The sequence below is a fragment of the Micropterus dolomieu genome, linkage group LG09 (assembly GCF_021292245.1).
Source record: "Micropterus dolomieu isolate WLL.071019.BEF.003 ecotype Adirondacks linkage group LG09, ASM2129224v1, whole genome shotgun sequence".
Taxonomy (NCBI): Eukaryota; Metazoa; Chordata; class Actinopteri; order Centrarchiformes; family Centrarchidae; genus Micropterus; species Micropterus dolomieu.
The window spans coordinates 7196059-7220410 of NC_060158.1; the positions used below are offsets into that span (position 1 = coordinate 7196059).

Below are 24352 nucleotides of genomic sequence, written 5' to 3' on the forward strand. Positions count from 1 at the left end.
TTACTTTTCAGTATTTTTATTTATCAAAAATAAAAAATAACTAAATCTCAGGTCAGAACTGAAAGCATCAACATTCAACAAACCAAAGACTTGACAAACCGTTTATATGAGCAGTTAACTTTTTTCTTCATCTGTTAAAGTTGATGAGACATCAAGGGATGATTTCACAGAAATATTTTAGACTTATCTGTAGTGTTATGCTACTTCATTTTCTTAATAAGATGGGTGTAATGTAAGTAAATAAAGGCTGTTTATTTAATGTAAGAGATTAAAGCAATCACAGAACATGGATGTGAGCGTTCAGTATTTAACAAAACATTTAACCTTGCATGATTTCATCAAAACATGCAGATGAACTGAGTCTTATTTGTAGATCAATTCATTTTACGTGAGTTTGAGGGACTTAATTTCTATATTTCTGTTTGATGGAATGTATTTCTCTGAACAATTTATAAATTTTTTAATGCAACATGATAAACCAGATTTAAACACAGTTCAACAAAAACAACAAAACTGCCAGCCATCATTTTGAATCCTCCTCAGATATAAACAGCGCATCATCCGGCGCCTGCTGGTCCACACCTCTTCCACCTCCCCCCTGCAGCTCTCGGGTGGCGAGGATTCGTACAAGCATGGCTTCCATGGTGCTGTTGTCCAGAGGGGTGGAGGAGAACCACAGACGGCTGCTGGGAATACAACCAGGATCTGGCTGAAGGTAGAACAAGTCTGTGCGCTGCTTCACCGACTCTGAGCTGGCGGGAAGGAGACACAGCAGAAAATATAGATGGTCAACAAGTTTAGACTGACAGAAGGCAAAAATCAGAAGCTCCTGTAAACTGATGTTCAGTAAAATCAGACAGATCCACAGCATCAACTTGTTAATGCTGAGTGATAATATACAACATGTTAATGAGTAATTTAAACTATCGTGCATTGTTAGGTTTCCCTAATGTGGGCTGGCTTGTCTTCCTGGATGTACTCTGTGGTATTTAATTCTGTGTACATACCTTGAGACTGATAATGTCTACTCCTAGATCCATAAGATTGTTTACTTGGACTTGTTTAGCAAATGGCTTCAAAACTAAAGATTACATTGTTAACCAGAAAATATGATGATCTAACAAAGTATTATCATCCTACTTTGCAATTCCCCTCAGCACTACAGAGCTTTTTAGCTTATTGTCAGTCAGGCTAGCCATGTTTCCATCTAATTGTCATGCGAATTTTAAACGTACTTTTGAAATGTCACAAAAAACAAAACAAGTAATTGCAAAATATGTGCGTCAGCTGGTTTGGAGCGAATAAACCAGGCTACAGCAAGCGTCGTTACGTTGACGTTACACATGGCTGTAATAAACAAGACGTGGGTTCCAAACCATAAACAAAACCTGATGGGAACTGATTTGAGAAAAATGGAGAGAGGTCTTCAGAAATGTGTTTCAAGCGGCAAGTTGCTACCAGCCATGTCTCCACACGTTACGGGAATATCAGGTGTTTTGCATGCCTGCCAAGATAATATCCTTTGTGGGGTTCGTGATAAATGATTCGAAGTATTTATTTTATGAACGTTTAGAGTCGTTAATATTTTGTTACACTCAGTAGAAGTAGCATTCATTGAGACTCAGCAAAAATATGCGGTGATAACCCCGTTTGATCAGTGTGCAGAGCGAAGTATCTAAAAGGACCTTTAAGAGGTGAATGCACAGTTTTTTGATGGAAACACAGCTACTGTTTACAGAAGGCAGCTGTATTTCAGTGAAAAATCTCAACCTGCTGGTGAACACAGAGGAGCATTTAGCAGCTAGTATTTCCATGATGGAGGAGACAAAAAACAGCTCTTTAATGGTACCTGTTAAGTGTATAAAAGGTGGGTTAAACGTTTTATTTTACCATTTACTACTATGTTACTCACATACAGTTGTAAGGTAGCTTAGTCAACAGCTCTACTCGCTAACGACGCTAACAACACTGGAACCGGATGTGCACGAAATCTTGCTGTTGAGAAGCTCGAGTGAAGATAAATCAACGTTGTAATCCCAAAAACTCAAGTAAAAAGCTAATAAAAGCAGTTTACTCCGAGCTCCTCTCGCGAGCAAACGGCGTAGTTGTTAGAGCAGAATCCAGTCCGACTACGGGTGTTTATTTGTCGAAAAGCTGGAGCGCTACTCCCTGTTCCTCTCCCCCAAGTTTAGCAGCTCTCCGCCAGCCAGAAGATTTTAAATCTCCCGCTCTGCCTGGCCCTCTCCACACAACGCTCTGAAGCCGTTGACTCAGCGTCATGTGACTTTCTCGCTTGAGTTCCTTTGCGTCGCTTCGCGTTGTCCGACAGGAAATCGCGGCTATACGCTTCTTTGCATTGACTTTGTATGTAAACTCACCTCCCCGAACGTTTGCTTCGCTTTTGGTCTGAAAGCACCATTAGGTTTAATCCTGGAGCAACTTCTGCCTAACTTGTAAGGTCTTTTAGTTTTCCTACACAACTTTTAAGACACACCTGTACACTGCAAATATGACTTACTGTTCATTCTTTGTATATAATTCTTGTGAATTTTGGACTTTCAGGCTGCCATAAACAAAACTTTAAATGAATCATGACATTGCTCTCTGTCTGCTGGGTGTAAGTAAGTTTTGTGTTTCAAGCCATCACTGAGCACCAAGTGCCCAAAAACTCAGTTACCGCACGTTTAAACATGTAAAATCACAACATCACATCAACAGGGAGGAGAAGAAGAAACAGAAATACAGTAGATAAAATGGTCAACTAAAATAAATAAAATTTAAGATACAGAGAGAGAGAGACACTCACCACTTGGAGAGGTAGAACTCGTAGAGTCTGACTGGACAGCGGAGAAAGTTCTCCGTGTTCTCCGTCATCTCCAGCACTTCCTCTTTACTCTCACGTTTCTTACGCTTCTTAGCTGGGACGCCGTCTGCATCTAACGAATACACACACACACACACACACACACACACACACACTCCTGCTGTGAGTGACATAACACCACAAACGTGCATGCGACAGCGTTTTTACACATTCCAGCTTTTATAACTTAAGATGCTGTGGAAAAAGGACAAAATCTATGATGAGGTCAATTATTTTAATCTTAACTTATTTTTGTACATGCCAACTTCTTTTAAACAAAACATCGGACTTACATTTACAACAACTGCGCAAAACCTCACTGAAATAATCAAACTGTACTAAGAGAAGGTGAATTTTATCGATACCACACTGGGGATATTCGCTTGTTGCAGCAGCTCAAAAGTCCAATGTGAGAAGAAGTTTAAAGTACTTTTGAATCCTAAATCAATATTGTTTTAATAAAATCAGGTACTTGATTTTGACCCTGAGCCTTGATTGTACCTGACTCGTTTATTGATATTGATCGGCAGAAGCGCAGGAAAGTGGTCTTGGTGTTATTCTCGTTGGTTTTGTTGCAGTTCACGATGTGGGCGAAGGACAGCTGGCGGTGCTGCTCCACCGTGGTGAAGCCAAAGTACTTGCAGCAGAAAAAGAGCAGACTGTTGAGGAGGACAATGGGTGAGTACGCCCCCAACTGTTTACAGTCCCACAGGAACTCCTCCTCCACATGGGAATGGATGTAACCTGCAGAGAGGGAGAGGGGCCGGTTACAAATATGGTTAATCCAAGTTGATCAGTCAGGGAAAAAAAAATAAATAAAAAAAATAAGACAACGACTCACCGCTGGCTGCGATTGAGGGTTTGAAACCTTTCAGGATCTTGGTGAACTCAGTGGAAAACTTGTTGTACATCTGATCACTGAATATGTTCTCCATACGACTGTTCCCAAACAGGTACTAAAGAGAAACAACAAGTCAGACAAAACCTGAACTGTGGGATGATCTACACGGTTGTCCAAATGATTTCTGAAGCTGTATGCTCTGCAGATTGCATGGCAATAAGTGTGCATGGATGCTTCCAGCAGAGGGCGCTGGTGCTGCAGAAGCAGTACAATATAGGGTGTGACTCAAATCACGCCCTTGTTCAGCAAGCAGCAAGTGACAATACAGTGAATTGGATTTTGGAAAATTATCGTGTGCCAGTGTTCATAGAATCAGCACAATAATCACATGAAATCAAAAGAATATTCTGCATACGCCCAGAGATAGTGCTGGTAGATTAAAGAAACAAGCTGATGTGAGGAATGTTTATAAAACTTTTCAGAGTGCCGTTGTATTGGGAGTTAAGGCACTCGTGGACTACGAATCTCCAGCATAATGTTCAGAATCAGAAAAACTTTAATGTTGTAAAATAGAGTAATGCAAAAGATACATGAATAATGTAGATCATTTACAAAAGTTAGAATCAGGAGCAAGACCACACTGCAAAAAGACCTAATTAGTTATCAGATCTTCTTAAATCTGGGTAACCCACTGTGTCTCAGTTTTCTTAAACAGGATAAGTCTAGTTATGTACAGGTTGTGTTTTACCAGCTAGTCCACGGTACAAACATGTCCGCACACTTCACATTTATGAAAGTCTGGTGATTTGGAGACATTGTGCTGTGTGTGTGCAGAGTAACTCGTCTTGCCTTTTGTATACCGAGACAGAGGTAGAACAGGCCGTCAGGGGAGTACGGCTCTCCATCGGGTTGTTTCACCTCAGTGATGAAACAACAAAGGCCGCTGCTCAGCTCGGCAGCAGAGCAGTGAAGAACATCGTCCTTTAATGTCACGGCATGTGCTAATAACAGAAGCAAAGAGTCAGGAGGACGTGTCGGAGGATGGGTCAGCCATGTTGTATTTGTTCGCACAACAACATGGTAACAACAGCTAAAACTAGGGACGCTGTGGTTATATGCATATAAATGCAGTATAAAGTATAATTCGGCTACCAGAGCTCATTATTCATTTAAATGGTATAAAGTCAGCTTGGATTTAATGTCAACAACAAGATGATTGGTGTTGATTGTTGTACTGCAGCTGAGCAGGTTATTAGATGAAGATTTTGAAATACAGATGTACATTTATGAAATACAAATATATATATATTATCAGCAGTGGCTCAATCAGGCTGAAACTGAAACCATACAGCATCCATTACGTTCTGTCATTGCAATTAGTTTTATCTTTTAAATACCAAAAGGACCTTTCCAAAACAACAAATGTAAACATCTGTTTAAACGTGCTTTTGTTAAGTTTTCTAAACATAAGATTACTTAAAATCGAATTGTAAAAAATAAAAAAAAATAAAAAAAGAGAAGAAAAACATACAGGAAACAAGGTCCAGGTTGGTTTGTGATTTCCTCCATTGTACCCATCTCTTCCAGGCGTCAATTCCACTTTGGCTATTCAGTTTGTGGTGCTTCCTGGACACGGTCTTGGAAAAGCCTCTTTGAGATGTCTTCTTTTTAGCCGCCTTGGTAAACTGTTGCAGCTTGGATAGAGAGGGGAAACAAGATTACACCACAGTAGGATGATACCACAGCTTCTAAATTCATTTCTCAGGTGGATTGTTACCCTTCTCTTGTTGTGGACTTTCCCCACAGGTTGTTGTACTAGAGGAGGTGCCGGTGCAGGGTTAGGTGGGCTCTGGGGTTCCTCTCTCATCTCCAGAGCAAGAGGAGGAGCAGGAGGTAGGATCTCAGGCTGAGGCTCAACGGGCATTCCCACTTCTAAAACGGGAGGTGGTTTTTCATGGTTGTGCGAGTCTTCCCGGCTGTTCAGAGTGGCCTCACGATCTTTATCAAGGTCACTATAGTTAATGGTGTGCTCTGAAAATAATGATGATGATATAAGTTGAGGATGAACCAGAATGGAGAGTCTGTCTTGATTGGAAGCTTCCAATCAAGCAAAGATCCAAACAGAAAGGGGGGCTAATACGAATACAACCCTTTCGTTTTCCTTTATTTAACCTGGTTAATCTAATTTTCAAGGAAATCCTCGCCAACATGTCAGCACAGTAATGTTACGCAAGCTAACACAGAAACAATATTCACTGAGAGAAGAAGAAAAAAGGAAAACAAAGAACTAAACCTCATTAAAACAAAAAACAGATGAGAAAATACAATAATTTCAGTCATCAGGATAGTATCAACATATTTCTAGGACTCGCATGTGTGTCTACTGTGAGTTACAGCAGGCATCAAGGACACGAGCAAAACCTTGTATCTGTTTCTCCTGTGTGATAACAACCTCTGAGAGAACCCACGCAGACACGGGGAGAACATGCAAACTCCACACAGAAACTGGGGTTTGAATCCGCGACCTTCTTGCTGTGAGGCGACAGTGCTAACCATTGCACCACCATGCCACCCATTTAATCCCTTCCAAATACATAAAATAAAAAGTGTGATTTTTGGCTAATCCTGTACTTTGAGGAAATGTTTGCGAAAGTATGTACCTGTTGTGCTCAGTGACAAAATAACGATTGTTTAAGAGGAATACTTTAGAAAACCTGCTACTTGTGCTTTATCTGTCTGTACAGAGCACAGCAATGCAACAAGAACTTCAAAAGGCTTTTCACAGTCTGCATGTTTTATTAATAAAATGCACATTTGTGCAGAGGCTTGCAACATGGCAACCCTAAAACTTTACATCAGCCTGAACTCTTGAGAGACAACCATAAGGAGTAACTAAAGAGCTGGAACAGTTTCCAGCTTTTTCCTTCCTCCCTCAAGTGCCATCTTAACAGTATCAGCACTTCATGTTCATCAGATGTCTTACCCTTTGGAGTGCGAATTTCCTGTCTTTGTCCCTCTTTTGTCAGCACTCTCTCCTTTTGCCTGTCTTCGCTCTCGTTCCTCTTATCTTGCGTTTTCTTCTTCTCAGACTTTAAGTTGAGCTCTCCCTTGATAGGGTCAGGCTGGATGCTCTCCTTCATGGATTTCACAGTTGGGTCAGCGTTGTCTGGCGTCACGGGGAGAAAAATGGGCACAGGAAGCTGCAGCAGGGACAGTTTTGGGAAGACGGGGTCTGTAAGATCTGATAGTGACACCTGCAGGCTGTGCTGCTTCACAACACGTAATTATTATTAGGACATTTAGCATTTACTTTGACAGTACAGAAAATATCCAAAAGGTGAGCGGGAACAACTTGTGGCTCAGGTTCGTGGCTGAACTCAGACCGAGAATGTTGGTGTCGCACGGTGTGCGTCTTCAACGGCTCGGTCAGAAGGACACCTATGAGCCCAAATCTAACCCCTTTAAAACCCAGTTTGAGGAGAATTTTTCAAACAAACTTTTAAATGCCATAATTTAAAATCTCAAACTGGGGACAAGGAAAGATAAAAGATATTTGTATTTTTGCAGTGGTGTTTTAATGTCACCTGATTTTGGTGTGTAACAGAGACAAAATTAATCAGTGTGAATTAAATTAGACCTAACCACTGCAAGTAATCCGACAAAATCAAATGAAAAACAAGATGGCACATGCTGTAAGTCTGTGAAAGTGTTTTCCAGAAATTATCATAGTTTGTTCAGAATATGTTAAGTACAGGAAATAGTGAGGCTCTTTTCTGTTAGATGAGAACAACACGAAAACAGAAACAGGTTACGAACATTTTAACTAAAGCAACATTTAACAAAACCAGAAAATTTAAAGAATGACTTTTCTTGCATTGTAAAGCCTTGATTTTTGATATCTGTATGTTATTAAAGTAAAACAAGGCTTGAGGTGTTTCACATACCGGTAAGGGCAGGCCCACTGGCTTTGGTGTGTACTGGCTGTACATGTTCATAGGCAAAGGGACATACATCGGCACCGGTACAGGCAGGACTATGACTGTGGGTTCAAAGTTGTCTGCACACAACAGAAGAAGTAAAAAGAAACATCAAAACTCTTAATTCTGAAAAGAGGCTATGTTTGTACACCTTCGTATTTACATATTAACCCTGAGCAAAGACATGTTTTAGCCTAATGTGGAAATTGTCTCATACACAGTTTTAGCGTATTGGCTGACATTTGGAAAAATCAAAACCAAACACAGGTGTGAACCTCAACATTCTTTTGTAAGTGCATCATAAAAAATAAAAAGTTAATTCGGTGAGCATTTAAAAATCCTGGGAGTAAATTTTACCTGTCTGTGCTTCTGTGTCGACAGTCTGTGTTGTACAGGAGACTCCTTTGTTGTGAACCAGCGGTGTGCAAAGCATGGACTTGTTCTTCAGTTCCTTGGGCACTGTTTGAATACTGGCCTAAAAGAAAAGTATTTTGTTTGTTTGTTGTTCAACAACAATAATTCAAACATCAGAAATAATCTGCATTTACTATATAGAGAGAGATGTTAACAGCCTGGTTGTTGTGGTTAAGGTTATATCTTGGCTATCTAAAATATGTGGTCAAAAAACAAGAGTTAGTTTTTGAAATAATTCTGATAAAAACAAAGGGTAGTGCTTACATGTCCAACAACCTTTGTTTGAATGTCTGGGAGAGAAACTGTGAAGAAATGGTCAGTTTGAGTCAGAAGAACACAAATATTCACGGCAACTGAACCAAAGTATATGAAGCATCTTCATTTCTCACAGTTAATAGCTATTCTACAGGATGTGCATCCATAATGTCTGTGTCTGTGTGTACCATGCAGTGCAGAGCTGGCAGAGGCACTGGGCTGCCTGGCCAAAGCACCAGCAAGTGAGATAACGTTAGCGATGACCGGGGAAGACTCTGTTGCGCCTGCAGATCCAGGAGGTGAAGAGACTGTTGGCAGGAAACAGATTGATCTCATAACATTTCATATAGTACGTAAAAACAAAAGTCAAACTAGAGGGGTCTTCAGGAAGACGGACCTATGGCAGAAAAAGAAGGGTCCAAGAGTTTCTGATGCTCCAGATAATAAAAACAGGAACTGCACTCAGAGGAAGGATTATAGTAAAAAAAAAAAAAAAAAAATGCAATCAATGAAGAGGACAAAAAACAAACAAACACTGGTATAACTTTTCCTTGCAGGAGAACTAAGAGACTGAGGGCAGACATGGATGTAGTGTTTCTGCTCTTGGACAGGTTGGTATACGTAAAACGTTTTAGGCTATAGTCGTTCTATTTACTCTACCTAAACAAGAGATTATTGTCTAGGAACTGTGAAAATGTATCTGTATTGACAGAATTTATTACTCTCAGTGCCAGACGGGGGAGACAAAGTTCGTCACGGCAGGTTTAGGAATGTTACATGTAAATGTACAGTACATATGTTAGTCGCTTCCGTGAGCAGTGAATTTCTCTGTACAGCAGGTCTTTACTAGACATACTAACTGCACTGTTACGCATTGCTCCCACAGGAAAGTGCTGGATAAGTTAACAACATGCTTAGCTTGCTACATGGGTTTAAAATGATGCAGCACATCAGAATTACAACTATTTCTGGTCCCAGGTGCTTCCAGGATGCATTAAGGTCCCAACAAGGCTGAAATCCAATAAGTGTCAAAACTCCAGCTCAAACTTAAACAAGGTTGTACGCAATGAAACAGGCAAATAAAACATCAAATGGCAACAACGACACATACCAGCGTTGACCATCTGGACCTTTTTGTTGCAGAAATGTAGGAGACATTTCAGGTCACAGAAGTGTTTGACCTCTCCCAGCATGGGAAGACTCTGCCTCAGTTTCCCTTCGTGACCACAGGTGTCACACTTGGCAATCTGAGAGAAAGCAGAGAGTAAATGTGTAGTCAGTACAGAGCCCTTCGTTATCATCAGTTTCAGATTATAATATGGAGTTAAGGATAATATATAGTCCAAAAAAGACAAACTCTACAATGGACAGGTAATTCGTGCAGTGGGTGAACTTCTACCTCTTACTTACATGGCAGAAGAGCATTTGGTAATTTGAGCTACACTCTTCAGAGCAGAACTCCTCTTTAGTGCCTTTAAACTGTGCCGTCACCACCGTCTGAGAGATGGAGAGGCAGTAGGCACACGAGCTACAGTGTTCCCCCCACTGCTTTTCCAGATCATGTTGAAAGAGCATCTTACAGCCTGGGAGGAGAAAGAGGAGAGGCTCAAGGATTGACTCTTTTTCTCCAAATATTTACAGTAACTGATCAAAAGTGCACAACACAAACTAGGATACACTATCCTACATTATACACGTGTCCTCTTACCGTCACTGCAGAAGTAGCAGTCTTTGCCGTCGACCCTCTTGGCGTCTGTGATGATCCTTTCATTCTTACAATATTCACACTTGCCCATGATGTTGTTGATCCTCTTAAACTCTTGAGAACAGGCCAGGCTACACACAAAATTCATTTTGCCCTGCGCGCGCACAAACACACACACACACACACACACACACACACACACACACACACACACACACAGTGTATTTTTACAAACACATTCACACAAATGTCTTCGTGTATATTACCGTTTAAGCGTGAGGTTTACAGCTGGTAGGTCAACACTGTCAAAATAAAACTGAATATCAACGGACATAATATGACAAACAATTAGATCAGCTGGGATTTACAAGATTCACTCAAGGGTACATCAGGAAAAGTGGCTGAAGAAGAGGGGGACGACACAGACCTTCCCAGCTAGTTGACAGACCTGCTTCTTTGAATGTTATATCATCACATCCTGATAGCTTTTTGCTTGAGTTGCCAATTCTAGTTTTAAAAACAGACCCCACCTTTTTCTGTACGACTTGGGGCGCAGCTTTTATGATGCGTCGACACTGAGCGCACGGCAGTTTCCCTGGTGGTTTGAGGAAATCACACTGGGTTTGGTCGGGGGCTCCTGTTGGGCTAGTGGCAGACTTCATGTCTTTCTGGGACTCCTGTGGCACAAAAAAGAGAGAGAGAGAGTGAGAGGGTGAGAGATGAGAGGCTAAAACACCCAAGTCATTTAACTGTTGTATGGGAATTTTAAAGTAATTGCAGAAATTGTACTGTTTATGTCGGATAAGAAAAGATCCAGGTGGATTTACAGGTTGTTTGTTTGATTCCCACCTAGTAGAGGACTTGAAGCTTACTGATGAGCTTAGTGAGTTGTCTTTACACCTTAGAAAGAAACACTGTTCATTACGGTGTTGTTGTACATAAAGTTGTTTTGGTTTAGTAGATATCTTTAAGAAGTTTTTGAAACGTCTGTTTCTTATTTAAAATTAGCACTGCAGGTGATTATAGATTTAGTAATCCTATTATATTTGGTCAATATTTAAATTTAGTTTGTATGTATTTAGTTGCCTATTAACTAGGGGAGTGTATTAACAACAGTTTTGTTTAGATCAGATATCAAAGTGGGATTGTGATATAATTCTTGTCTTTTTATATAGAGGTTTATTACCTTAAACGCCATGGCACAGGTGAGAGTGCAAAAGTTTCTGATGGACGCATCTGACATGGCGAGGTGGCAGGCTGGTAATGTAGTCTTACCACAGTTGTTGTCACAATTCAATGGAATACCTGTGGAGAAAATGAGGTTTTATGATAGAAACAATTATGACAGATTTACTAAGAGCTTGAATGTTTTTGTAGACAGAAAGAGCAAGAGAAGGAAGGACAAAGACAGAGCAGCCGTCTTGTTACGGTCCAATACCTGATGCACTGACAGCCTGGATCTTGGATGCCATAACACAACTGCTCGAACAGAAGAGCTCCACTGTGCCGTCACCGTTTTTGTTTTCAACCATGTCGGACATTAAATGGGAAGTGCAGCACATGGCACACGGCTGTGGTGTTGTGATTTTCTGAAAACAAAAATAGCACATAAACACATAAATGTTTTTCCCTTTTTATTTGGTTTCTTTTTGTTATATCCTCACGGTATCTTTATTTTGCTTAGCATAGACTAGTGTTTTTTTTCCCCCACAACCTTCTACTTAAATAACTGTTTCATTCCCTTTTAAAAGCAAATAAAAAAAATCTACACTCCGCTACAAGCCTTTAAAAGTGGATCCATAGCTTTAGAAAAATGGCCAAAATGTACAGCTCTTTCTCGATCATCTTTGACATCTGACAAAATGTTTTTGTTACCCGCTTGAACTGAGCCAGACACTCTGCATTGCAGAGTTTCTTTCTGCCATCTTCCATCTTGAGACTGAGGGGTCTGTTGCTGCTGGAGCGACAGTTCTCACAGACGGACAGGTTGTTCATGTTGCAGAAGCGGAGAAAACAGGGATCACTGCAGATCTTATGGACGACGTCTTGCTGTATGATTTCATGTTTGCTCTGCAGGAGGATAAACAGTGTGTCAAACATAATTCAAATTCATTCCAATTTACAGGAACCTAGAAAAAAAGAGGTAGTGAGTTGAATTGTTTATAAGGGAGACGAAGATTTTATTTATCTTTAAAAAGTAATTGATGAAAAATGTAGACTCATAATCAGAATGTGGTTGTAGTTATTTTAAAACACACAGTTTATAAGATCATTCTTATAGCAGGCAGTGATCTTCATTATTACAATTCAGAAATATAACTTATAATCTGAGCTTTTGGAATCTGTTCCCTCATCTCTTACAATGCAATATCTGCTGCACATGCTGCATTGTGACTGTGACGCGACTGGTGCGATGGGAATTTTGGTGGACATGATTCTCTTGTAGTTGAAGGAGGACAGGCAGGTCTGGCTGCAGAAATCCTTCATTGTGCCGTCAGTATCCACCGGGGCCGGAAGGACGTCCTCATTCTTTGTTATTGCCCTGAGAGAACGAGGAAAGATGAGATCAGTTTGAAATACACAATCTCTGTGCTAAAATGTGTAGAAACAGCTGAGATGGCTTTAGCTGAAGAGCATTTGAAAGTAAGTGAGATGAGAAGAAGAAATGGTGAAAATAAACTACTGTATGACTCACTGAAGGCAGAAGTGGCAGGTCTTCCTAACTTGTTTAATTTGGTAAAATTTCAAAAGGCATGGGGTGGAGCAGAAGATATCTGCATGGAGCTTCCTCTGATAAACTGTCTCTCCGTCCATCAGGACCTTTTTGCAGCTGGAGCAAGACGCAGGCAAATCCATGTGGGTGAGAGTGGGCGAGTGGGAGAGTGTGTCTCCCTTCAAGGAAAAGACTGAACCAATCTTCAATTCCTCCTGTCATAAACAAAAGAGTAAGATAATGCAGTGACATTTACATAGATTTCTAATTGTGGAATGCAACAAAGTGCTTTTAAGTATTGTACTTAAGGTAAAAAAAAGGAACCTTTCCTTAAGTATTTGTATTTTATTCACCTGTCTATTTATACTCCACTATATTTCCAGGGGATATGTTGTATTTTTGATCCATTACATTTATTTGACCACTGTTGTTATTTTGTACAATTTTAAGATGAACAAACAAATGTTAAGCTTTTAAAACATGTTCTATTGTTCAGTGGAAAAAAAAAAAACTCTTCCTTATAAAGTAATTTTAGACTCAAGTAAAAAGTTAAAGTATCTGACCGACCAGTGTATTAATATTTTAAGACGTTCAATGCAAATCATCTTGTTTATTTTTTAAACTCTTTTTCATAACTATTTCATAACTCTAGTACCTTAAGCAGTTATTCTTACTTCTTTCAAGATGCAGACATACCGTACATTTCTAAAAAAGCTGACTTAAATGAAATATTTTTCCCGCAATGTAAAGCAAAGTTTTAGAGATTCAATTACAGACATAAATTCTTTTGCCGTTATCTCCATCTGTAGGCAATTTATTTATCATTATATGACAAATTAATATTTTTTGTATCTTTATGCTGCACACACAGAACTTAACAGATAGTTACAATTATATTAGTAGACAGTAACAAAAATAAAGCAATATAGGACCAGTTGTTTGTATAGAAATATACATGCACACATATACACCCAGGAAATAATTTTTTAAATCTGCGTCAGTGAGAACGTAAACAGCAGCAACAAGATAGTGTTGATCAACCTAAACGACCATCAAAGAGCCATTTGGCATTATGTGCACTTTACTTTTGATACTTCAAGTTAATTTTGTTCATTATACATACATACTTTTACGTAGGTATTATTTTCAATGCTCAACTTTTAACTTTAACGACGTATACATGAAATACATGCTCTGCTGGCTTGTCTCCTACCTTCACCCTATTAGGCTCGTCCTTGATGTTTTCTGTGGATATGGAGGATGACAGATTCTGATTGTACTCCTCATCAATGGGCTCTTCTTTTATCTTGATGAGGAGTGCAGAGAGATACTGATCAGTTGTGTAACATATACAACAGAGAAGTCTGTGTGGAGAATTGTGACGATTCTAACTGGAGTTCAATTTAGCAAATCTACTGTCTTACGTGTACACACTGCAACTCACCAAGAGAAGAAATACTATTAGTTAGTCCAACTTTCTAGTATTATTACTTATTATTGTTATTGCTATATTGTGCATCACACCTATCACAACAAATAAATGCTGTGGCTGCTCAAACAAGGAAATGTGGTTTAAAGGCATGCCTTGAATCCATTGAATGTATTACAATACTCACAAAGTCCAAATTTGGTAGTGGTGGCTTCACTTCTTTAACATCATTTTCTTTGGATGATGGGCAGTTCCTTCCTATGATGATGGAAATGTGTCAAATGGTAATGGATTTAAAACACAATGATGGTCTACATAGAGAGATGTGCCTGGAAACACTAGAAACACATTCTCAAGGGTAGAGTAGATGCTCTAACTCAATGAAGTGATTATATTCAGTGAACTTTGTTGTTTGAGTAAATGAGGCAGCCAAATGTGACCTATTCTTTGTTCAAACTGAATTGTATAACTCAGTGCAAAGTACCTAGGCAATGTAAATAAAGGCAGAGGAGAGAGAAAGTAGAAGGGAAGAGATCCTTTTTTAATGAAAAAAGAAGACTGCAGTACCTGAAACGGTTAACGATTGAGCCTTGTGTACCACCATACATCTGTTGCTACAGAAGAAGTCCAAACTGCCCTCGTCGTTTTCATTTTCAACCATGTCTGACATCTGATGGGACGTCTGGCACATTGGGCACAGCTGAGGTGTCTCAATTTTCTGCAGAGTTATAAAACAAACAGCAGAGAAACGATGTGAGGCACGAAAAACGATTTGCAGGTTCAAATAACTGTGATATGAGCGTTTGGCTAAATCTCTAAGAAAATAAATGATTTAATTGTTAGTTAGCTGTTTAAGCTTCAAATGTGTTTTATCAAATATTAAAATGCTTCTTAATTCATAAAGTATTTTTTCTGTAAACTAAAATAACCTCTAAAAATGTAGTAAAAGATTATACCACTAGTCAAAATATAAATGAATATACCAGTAAATAATATTGTTGGTCCTGGCATACATTTATTTATTTACCAATTCTTCTCCCCCCGAGCAATATTTGTCATATTCCTCATCCTAATGTGCCATCTGCCATCATTACAAAACTGCAAAACAACAAAATTGTGCAGGATATAACGAAATAAGTTTTATATTGGAATTGAATTTATAGCTTAGTAGTACGCATGGTCTGCAGCACTGTGTAATAATGTGCTAATGTGAAACTCTCCTTGTCAAATGAGTGACTTTAAATGATTTTGACATTTGGTTTCTTCACCTCTTTGAACTTGACCAGACATTCTGCACTGCAGATGGTTTTACTGGCGTCATCCATCTTCAGCATGAACCGTTTGTCGTGGCAGACGGAGCTGCAGACGTCACAAGCAAACAGGGGCAAGTTGTTGACTTTGTGGTAGTTGATGAAGCAGGCGTCGCTGCATATTCTGTACATTAAGCCATCCAGGTTCAGCTTGAATTTGCACTGTGGATGAGAAATGAGCATGTGTTTGTTAACTACAGGTTAATTATTATAAATAGAGAATTAAATATATGTTCTTTTCACATTTGTGGTGATTATTTTAAAAGGATAAAGCTAGTGATATTTTTATTCAAATTATCCAATGAAAACGAAATTAATTGAGCCTACTTACAAGTATAGCATGATATAGCTTTTTCCTCTGTGCTTTCGACCTCACCTTTAAAACTCATCAGTGACATTTGCTTACTAGATCATTTTCATGCAGGGACATTGCTCTAAAGATCTATAACTGACTGTACAAACAATTGTTTCACTGTTCAACAACAAAAGCAGCCAGACTTGTCCTTTAAATATCATATCACATTGCATCATCAAAGAACTGCATAATCCCAATTGTAATATATCAAAACAGATCTAACTAAAAGTCAAGAGTTGATTTATTTGTTTCCTTACCAAGCAGAATTTGGCGCACATCCTGCACTCTGACCGAGGTCCTGTTAGAGGTGGGGGTTTTGGGGCAGTAATTTTCCTCTTGGAGTTGACAGAAGAGAGGCAGGTGTTGCTGCATAATTCCTTCATAGTTCCCGAATCATCAACCGGTGCGAGGATTATGTTGTGAGGCCGCATTATCACCCTGAAGGAAAAAGAGCAAGAGGATATTCGCCGATATGAAAAATTTTGTCAGCTGTACAGGTCCTCCAACCTTTGTTGCAACGCAGCAAAGGTCTTTGTTGCAACATAGAGACCTCGGTTTTTCAAAGAATGGATGAAGATCTTTGGCAGCAGTCCTTCAAATCTCCTGAATTTAATGTAGCATTTGCATTACTTGACCTGCAGGAAACTAAATGTCTCAGAAATCTACAATAATTCTTGTTTTGGAGTGAGAAAATAGTCACTGTATTTTTGCTGGTGTTTAACAGCATCACAAAATTTTAGGGCTGCAAACAATTATCTGTTATGATCACTTTCTCTATTAATTGTTCAGGAAATAGTGAAAAATGGCGATCACAATTTCTTTAAGCTCAAGGTGAGGTCATCAAATTGCTTGTTTTATCCAATCAGCACACCAAACCCTAAAGATTTTCAGTTCATGATCACACAAGACAAAGACAAGCAGCAAACTCTCACGAGTAGCTGGAACACAGGAACGTTAAACAATTAACTGACAGTCAAAATTATTTATTATAACTTTGCTAATAATTGGAACATAATTATCTAAATTTTGGATTGAGTCACTCTTGACTCAAATCTCTCTCGCTCTCTGTGTCTTTCATACAAATGCACAAACACAAATAATCCTGCAACAAAAGGAAGAGAGGTGACATCCAGACGACATTTGATAGAAAATATGATGGACTTACTGAAAGCAGTTGTAGCAGTTCTTGGTGGCTACTTTGATGCTGGGATGCCTTTCAGAGAGGCAAGAGGATGAGCAAAAAACCTCCGGGGAGTTCTGCGGCTGGTAAAGAGTCTGTCCTTTCGGCAGTTTCTTTCCACAGTGGCAACAGAGAACGCACGAGTCTGTAATGATCAGAGTTGGTGTGTCCGAATCAGCGGCAGATGCGTCATTTTCATTTACAGCGGAGTCTGAAGTGGTCTTTGCATCCTTCTGTGGGATGAATGCACAGTAATGGTACAGTGATTAGAAGTTGTTGCTGGACTCACATGTAACCCTGTTTAGCAAGGATCAAATCAGACCAAGTGTTGTTTCTTGGTGCCTTCCTGCTGTGCCTCAGAATGAAAGCTTTAACAAAACATGATAGCAATGGCATCTGTATCATTATCTAGCTACTTATTTATTTAGGTGTATTGTTACTGTCGCGCTCTGAATTTTATTTAATGTATGAAAGATACTTACAATAATCAATGTCGCATTTGATTGCTTGTATTTCTTCTTCTTCAACCCATCTGAGCCTTTCTTTCCTGAAGGGAGAAATCACCAACATGTGATTAGGTTCACTGCAAACTGTTAAACACATTAACATGTACAAACATAAACATTTATTAAATAGTTTATAATACACCATTACGTAGTTGTAAGCAGATACAAGGACATTGTAATTCTTAATGTACAGTATTTGCAAAGGAAACATTTCCCCTGCATTGCTGCAGTCCAATCACAAAACAACATGCATATTCCCGATTAATCATCCCTACAACACAGTGAATTTATACATTTGTACAAATTTTAATCAGTGAGTCCAGCAGTTTTAACTTTTTTGAACCTAATGTGGGACTTCCGACCTCTTGAGCAAGGACAGAGAAATCAAACAAGCTGTGTGATAATCTCTATGTCATGTCACACTGAACGAGCTGGGTCGAATAAAACGGTTGCAATCTGTGTCAAACTGCAGAATATCTATTTTAAGGCATGTCAGGTGGTGTGAGGAATGGCTGCTGGTAGATAGGGTGGGGATACACTGTTAAATGTGGTGCAGGCAGCATAAGAGGCAGTAGGTATAACCTTAATTCTCTATCAGCAGCAGATGTTAGAGATGCCACGATAAACTTTAATTTCATCTTCAGCTTCAAGTGTTGGTCAAGACGCTACAGAACATCTTCCATTTGGATTCAGCCACTACAAGCCGTGTGAAATACATGTGTATTAGTCTGTAATATAAACTGTATTTGTTTACCTTTTAGTCAAGAGACAAAAATCAAAATAGATCTTAGAACCTACACACAAATCAAAACCTTTATTCAAACACACCCTTCCACTTCAACAGAGTCCGCTCCATCCCCCTCTGTGACATAAAGAAGCAAACCAAAGTACATCCTGCCAAGTTCCTGAATGGTCCAGCAACACAGAGATTCTTCTCATGTAAAACACGGAAAAGACATATACAGCTGAGATAGTAGATAGTCACATAAAGAATGCAAACATAATCCAATGTTTCCCAGAACTGAATCTGCCCAACAATTCAGCATCCCCTCTACATTTGGATAAATCTACAAGTCCTCACAACTGAACATTTTCCAAAAATGGCCTAAAAGCCTTCACACCATTAGAGCTTTAAGGAAACTTTAAAATCATTTTTATAACATTATTAACTGCTGTCTGATAAGCATTAAAATTCACAGATGTGTTACTCAGTCTGAACTTTCTGGATCATATTTTAGTGTCTCAGTGGTACTTGCAGCAACCCACCCACAACAACACAGCCCTGTGTGTTTTTAATGAAGTGTTATTTCCCGTCTGAATACAGAGGAGGAAGAGAGAGAGACATCAACCAAAAAAAAAAAAAAAAGCCATCTTGACAAACTTATTGCCCCGTACCTTGAAGTTTGTATACGATTGCGGGCCGTAATGTGTAAGACGTCACACAGGTACGAGTGCAGAAAAGCTCCACTGTGTTCTCATCACTTTTATGATGAACCATTTCCGACATCGGTCGAGAAGTTTGACACATGGTGCACTGGTGGGGCGTCTGGATTTTCTGTAAGACAGAGTAAGTATCTCATTTAGCAGAATCCAACATGTGGGGGGGGGGGCTTCACAAGCGGCTGGAGGTCATTACAGTGGCAGATTAACGCCCATGGTTGAGAATTGAGTGGTTCAATTATCAAATATGGAGTTTAAGTTTCCACATTTGTCTATTATGCGCATGTTAGTAAAGTTTATCTCATTTCAAAGTAGCTGCCAATTTTAAATGTACAGCTGCTGGTGGTGTTCTGCTTATTTTTTAAGCACATCCTACAGTTTGTAAACAATTTTATTAAACTTATCAAAATAGTAATAATCTCAATCATTTATCAGGTAAAAAATGTCAAGTATTTTCTGATTACATCTTCTCAAATGTAAATTTAATTTGGGCGGTGTTGGACTGCTATGATAAAACCACCTGAAACACTATGATGGCCCTATGATGGACTGGCGACCTGTCCAGGGAGTACCCCGCCTCTCGCCCAATGTCAGCTGGGATTGGCTCCATCCCACCCCTTTTAAGTTTGATTTAGGGTTGAATAAAATGCAAAAAATATATTATTGATAGATATTGCGACATCAGTCAATGCTAATGGGAAGGGTCCATCCATCCTTCATCCATACCCACTTATCCCACGTATACAAGGTGTGTGTTTTTCCTGGGGTCTGTACAAAACATGGATGTTTCCTTATGTCTGGAGAATATGATTTGTAGGCCCGGGCATCTCTGTAGCATTACAATGCTGTATTTTAAAAAAAAGAAAATGTTTTGGACATTGCACTTGGGTATTTTGCCATTTTCAATATTCATCAGCCCTAAATGACATGTAATAAGATTAAGGCTGGTGATTTCATATATAGTTCTGTTCCTGTCAGCAAATCCCACTGAAGGACCAAAAACAATCTGTATCGTGCAACAAGCAACACTTGTGTAGGCAAAGCCTTATATAACTTATTCCCCCGTCCGACAGACCTCTATTTTTGTTTAAAAATAATAAAAACATCAGCCACCAGGCTGCACTGGATGACATGTCCCTTCATTGCACTGACTGCAGCCAGTGTAGTTTATTTTGAGGAGCTCCAGACATTTTTTCCCCTCATCTAAGGGGATATTTCTGACAGACAGAAGCCACTGCGCATGCTCATCAAAGACTTTCCGTGGCATTGACCTGAAATGAAAACATTACCTTCCTGCATGCTGATCTGTGGCAGCATAAAACCAAGAAGGTCCAGTCAAACGAAACTAATACATTAACACTGACTTATATGCACTGCATTTAAGTCACAGAAAGATTTGTTTTATTATATGTAGTCCAGGAACTCGATTTTCACGTGAAAAAAACAAACAATTTAAATACCCACCAGTGTTACTGTTGTGAAATGTAATGGTAACATTTACGCAGCGGCGCAAAACGTTAATATCCGACATATTTAAATTAGCCAGCTGCTCAGAGGCACTGCTGCCGGCTTTCCGTTACCTGTTGCTGAGGCATGGATGTTGTCGGTTCAGTTTCTGCTTCTGGCTCTGTCCAGGGCAGCAGTGACGGGACAGTACCTCGCTTTAACCCTGCGTAATAGTGCCTTTTCCCTCCTACGTAGTCCTTATGTCTGAAGTGGTCGCTGCACACACGAAGACCGTGAACCCTGGTCATGAGCACGGTTGTAACTTTTGGATCGAAACAAGGGTTCTTGATGGCCTCCAGCCACTTGCAGCACAGCGCCGGATCGGAGGGGAAAACGTGAAATTTTTGTGGGGTAGATAATCTTGACGTGCGGACATTTCCACAACCGGGTACAAAGCACTTCATGTTCCGACACCGAGCTTGCAGAAAAGAAAAGAGAGAATAAAAACGCCAATTCTCCGCTATAAAAAACTATGAATACACCGCTTCACTGTGTATTTAGTACAGCCACGTACTGCAGTTAACAGAGCTGACTTTTAGAATCTGTTGCTCCTCTGCTCCTGTAATTACGGTACAGGTGCTGCGGGCAGCCAAAAAGGACTAATAGCAATGTTCAAAATTTGACATATGTAGTTGATAATGTGACAATATGTTGCCAAAAACACTCGATTTAAAAAACAATGTACCTGTAGAGCTGCTTAAAAGTCCAACTGTTTGATAGTTAAGTCAGAGCGTCACATGATCTGAGTTTGAGCCTTACAATGGACAATATACATACAATGTGAAGATAGTACAGTACTATCCCTGCTCAGGAGACCACTGATGACCAAAATTAATTTACACAAATATGTTTATATGCCTTTATTATTCTTTTCATATGGTTTATGATTCTTTCCCTGCAGTACTTGCTCTCTCTTTATCTTTCATTTATATGTTTTTATCAACTATGTTTATTGTTATGCACCAAAATAATAAAATTTAAAAAATGTTTTCTCTCCTATAAAAAAAAAAAATCCTTGACGGGTTTATTAATGACCTTCTCAGTAGGAATTAATTGGAAGTTTGAGCAAACCTCTCAGGGAAATAGAGTACAGATTGACAGAAATGTCAGTGGAGGTGATTTTATCTGAATTATCTTTAAAAATCATAGTGGAATAACTTCACATTTTCTACTTTGTTATGTATCATTAGAGCTTGAAGGGTTGCATCTACGTTTTCCAAAAATTATAACTTGTTTGTTTGTTATTTTTTTAAAGCTATTTCTTATGAATAACTCATATTTGGGCTTTTCGGCTGCTTTCAGTGCCTGTATCATAACTGCACAAACAGATGTGCACCAGATTCTGAACAGCAGCTGGCCTGACCGCAGTGCCCTTGATTAATACTCACTAATGAACCCAAAATGTGCATTAATCTTTGGCTGAAAATAGTCCCTAACAAATGCTCTGTTAAATCCTGCCTCAGTGACCCCTCTGTTTAACGGAGCTAAAAACTACATTGACCCACTTTTGGTTGTCTGAGAACAAAACCCAGATGACCCCAGCTTTATTATTTATGAATATCTAACCTCATTCCTGGTGTGTTATTGTTGTTGTTCTTCTTCTTCTTCATATTATAATAATATAGTATATATTGTTTAATCTACCAGTTACCAGTTTTCCTCTTATTATTATTTTGACAGGCTCTGTTCATTATACCAGTGAGCCTCACCTTTCTCAATGTTGTCCTTAATCAGTAAACTATGATTTGGTCTGGGCTTGGCAACTATGATGATTTTGGACCAGTACTTTGTAAATAGTGTTTCAGTGTGGATATATCATCATATCCAAGTTGTGTTTTCTGTCTTTGTCAATTTAAAGCAAGAAAATGTAGTATTTTTATCTTAAAATACCGCCTTCAAAACCAAAAAGGTACAATGACTTGTAATAAAGTTGGATGGAGTCTCTGTCATTACCACTCTGGGCTCGGAGTGCCAGCTATTGTGTTATGTAACATTGGAGTCATGGGCAGGACATTTATAGCAACAACGGTGTACACCAACACGACTCTTCAGCAAACAAGCTATTAGAAGAAGCAAAAAGTATATAATGAACAATGTACGTTTTTTGGAAGAAGCTAGCTTGGTATTCACAGTATGGAGGTCATTGCAGAGGATGTGACAAGACCAAAGAGGAAGCAAGGAAAAGACCAAACGAGTAAATATCAGACTGACTTTAACTCTATGGCGTGAGCTAAAAGAGCTGAAAGGATGCAGGACAGATGTCACGCTGGCCATCTTGCTGTTGGACTAGTCAGCAAACGTATTAGCTGTTTGCTGTGTCTTGTGTTGTTGCGCTTGCTTGATGTTTAGCTGTCTGAGCAAAGTTATCAACACGAGCAAAATCAGTCAGAGGTTTCACAGACAGAAGTTTAACCGCTAGCTGTAAATCTCGAGTTGATGTTACTTACTAGATAACACACTCGGACACTGGTAACGTAACTGAAACTGCTCTTGCATCCGTTACTGTGTAGATGTGTGTGCCAGCTTGCCACCCATTTTTCAAGTAACATTGTGCTGCTGCAGGTGGAGAGCGGCGCTGCAGCCGGGCAACATAACCCGTCTCAGCAGCCTCTATGGACATAATGTTAACAGAGGTGAAGAGACTGAAGAAGACATTGACGAAGAAAACAAAGAAGAGAAAAAGAGAGTGACCAAGCAAGAAGCTCCCAGACATTGGTGAGAGCTTAATGAACTAAAAGGCTGCAAGACAGTCGCTGAGCTGGCCTTCTTTCTGTTCACATACATGAAACTAGAAATAAATATTGTCATATGTTGTCACACTTGCTTGATGTTTGATTGTTAGCAAAGTTGTCAACTTACTAGTTTTTGATCGTACTGTAATCATAACGAATGCACATGAACAGCTGTCCTTATTTCCGATGGCAGTGAATTACACTCCAAATAACACGCCAACCCGCACATAGAACCATTTCTTACATAATGTCGCATTAAGTGACCATCATGTTAATATTTCTGCACCTCTTTGAACTCCTCCAGACATTCTTCCTTGCAGATCGTTTTGGTCTCTTCCTCCAGCATCAGCATGAGCGGTTTGTAGCAGGAGGAGCTGCAGTTCTCACAGACGCCCACGTTGTCCCTGCGGAAATTTTCTAAGCAGGAGTCGCTGCAAAACTTGTGAACAGCCTTGTTCAGGGTCAACTCACATGTGGTCTGTGGAGGGGAAAAAAGGAGCAGTGAGTATGATGCAGTTTATAGTTAATATGAATGGTTTTGCTGACAATGTTTTGTAGTTGAAGAAAAATGTTAGCTTACAGTGCAGGATTTGTTGCACATGCTGCAGCTCGACTGTGGGGGGGACTTAAAAGAGGTTAGGCAGGTCACACTGCAGAAGTCCTTCATAGTGCCCTTAACGTCCACTGCAGCCATGATGAGGTCCAGAGGCTGCGATATCGCCCTGCCAGAATGAGGAGGGGAGATTATAAACTTGTTTGTTACAAAATGAACTGACACAAAGGAAACTACTACAACAAGGTTTTTTAGTACTACGTAGGCTACTACGTGCAAGAATAGAGGTGTAGTCCTGCAGGGTGAAGTGATGTTTTTCACCGACTCACTTGTGACAGTGATGACAGGTCTTGGGCACTGGTTTGTTGATGGGAAACATTTCAAATAAGCAGTTTTTGGAGCAGAAGACGTCCGTGAATCCTTTCTTCTGGTAAGCTGTTTGGCCCTTCAACATGGTCACCTTGCAGTGGGAGCAGGTCATCTCTATCGCCTGATCCGCAAGAGCATAAATAAAGAACATGGATAATTTCATTTATCCTGCTTTGTTGGGCAACATTCATATACACAAATGCA

At 39.6% G+C, this 24352-nt stretch overlaps 1 protein-coding gene across 3 annotated transcripts; it reads right to left on the reverse strand.

The window, feature by feature from the left end:
• On the reverse strand, positions 1–24273 carry LOC123977077 (zinc finger MYM-type protein 4-like). 3 transcript variants are annotated; one of them, XM_046059559.1, is made up of 32 exons: positions 24109–24273; positions 23807–23948; positions 23513–23704; positions 18944–19103; positions 17525–17589; positions 17028–17275; positions 16120–16300; positions 15466–15669; positions 14765–14915; positions 14385–14455; positions 13982–14074; positions 12751–12983; positions 12417–12597; positions 11931–12125; positions 11494–11644; positions 11242–11360; positions 10586–10732; positions 10059–10209; positions 9761–9933; positions 9462–9597; positions 8539–8658; positions 8360–8397; positions 8039–8156; positions 7649–7761; positions 6688–6904; positions 5482–5735; positions 5236–5398; positions 4554–4705; positions 3705–3819; positions 3365–3607; positions 2807–2936; positions 1–752 (listed from the first exon to the last, which is right to left on the reverse strand). In XM_046059559.1, exons 1-32 carry the CDS (start codon positions 24258–24260, stop codon positions 524–526), a joined length of 5037 nt encoding a protein of 1678 aa, XP_045915515.1. In that variant the 5' UTR covers positions 24261–24273; the 3' UTR covers positions 1–523. The 3 variants fall into 3 exon arrangements, with proteins under 3 accessions (XP_045915515.1, XP_045915516.1, XP_045915517.1); XM_046059560.1 differs by lacking the exons at positions 23513–23704; positions 23807–23948; positions 24109–24273 and adding an exon at positions 20569–20935; XM_046059561.1 differs by lacking the exons at positions 18944–19103; positions 23807–23948; positions 24109–24273 and having other exon boundaries at positions 23513–23665.
• Positions 24274–24352: the final 79 nt, after the last annotated feature.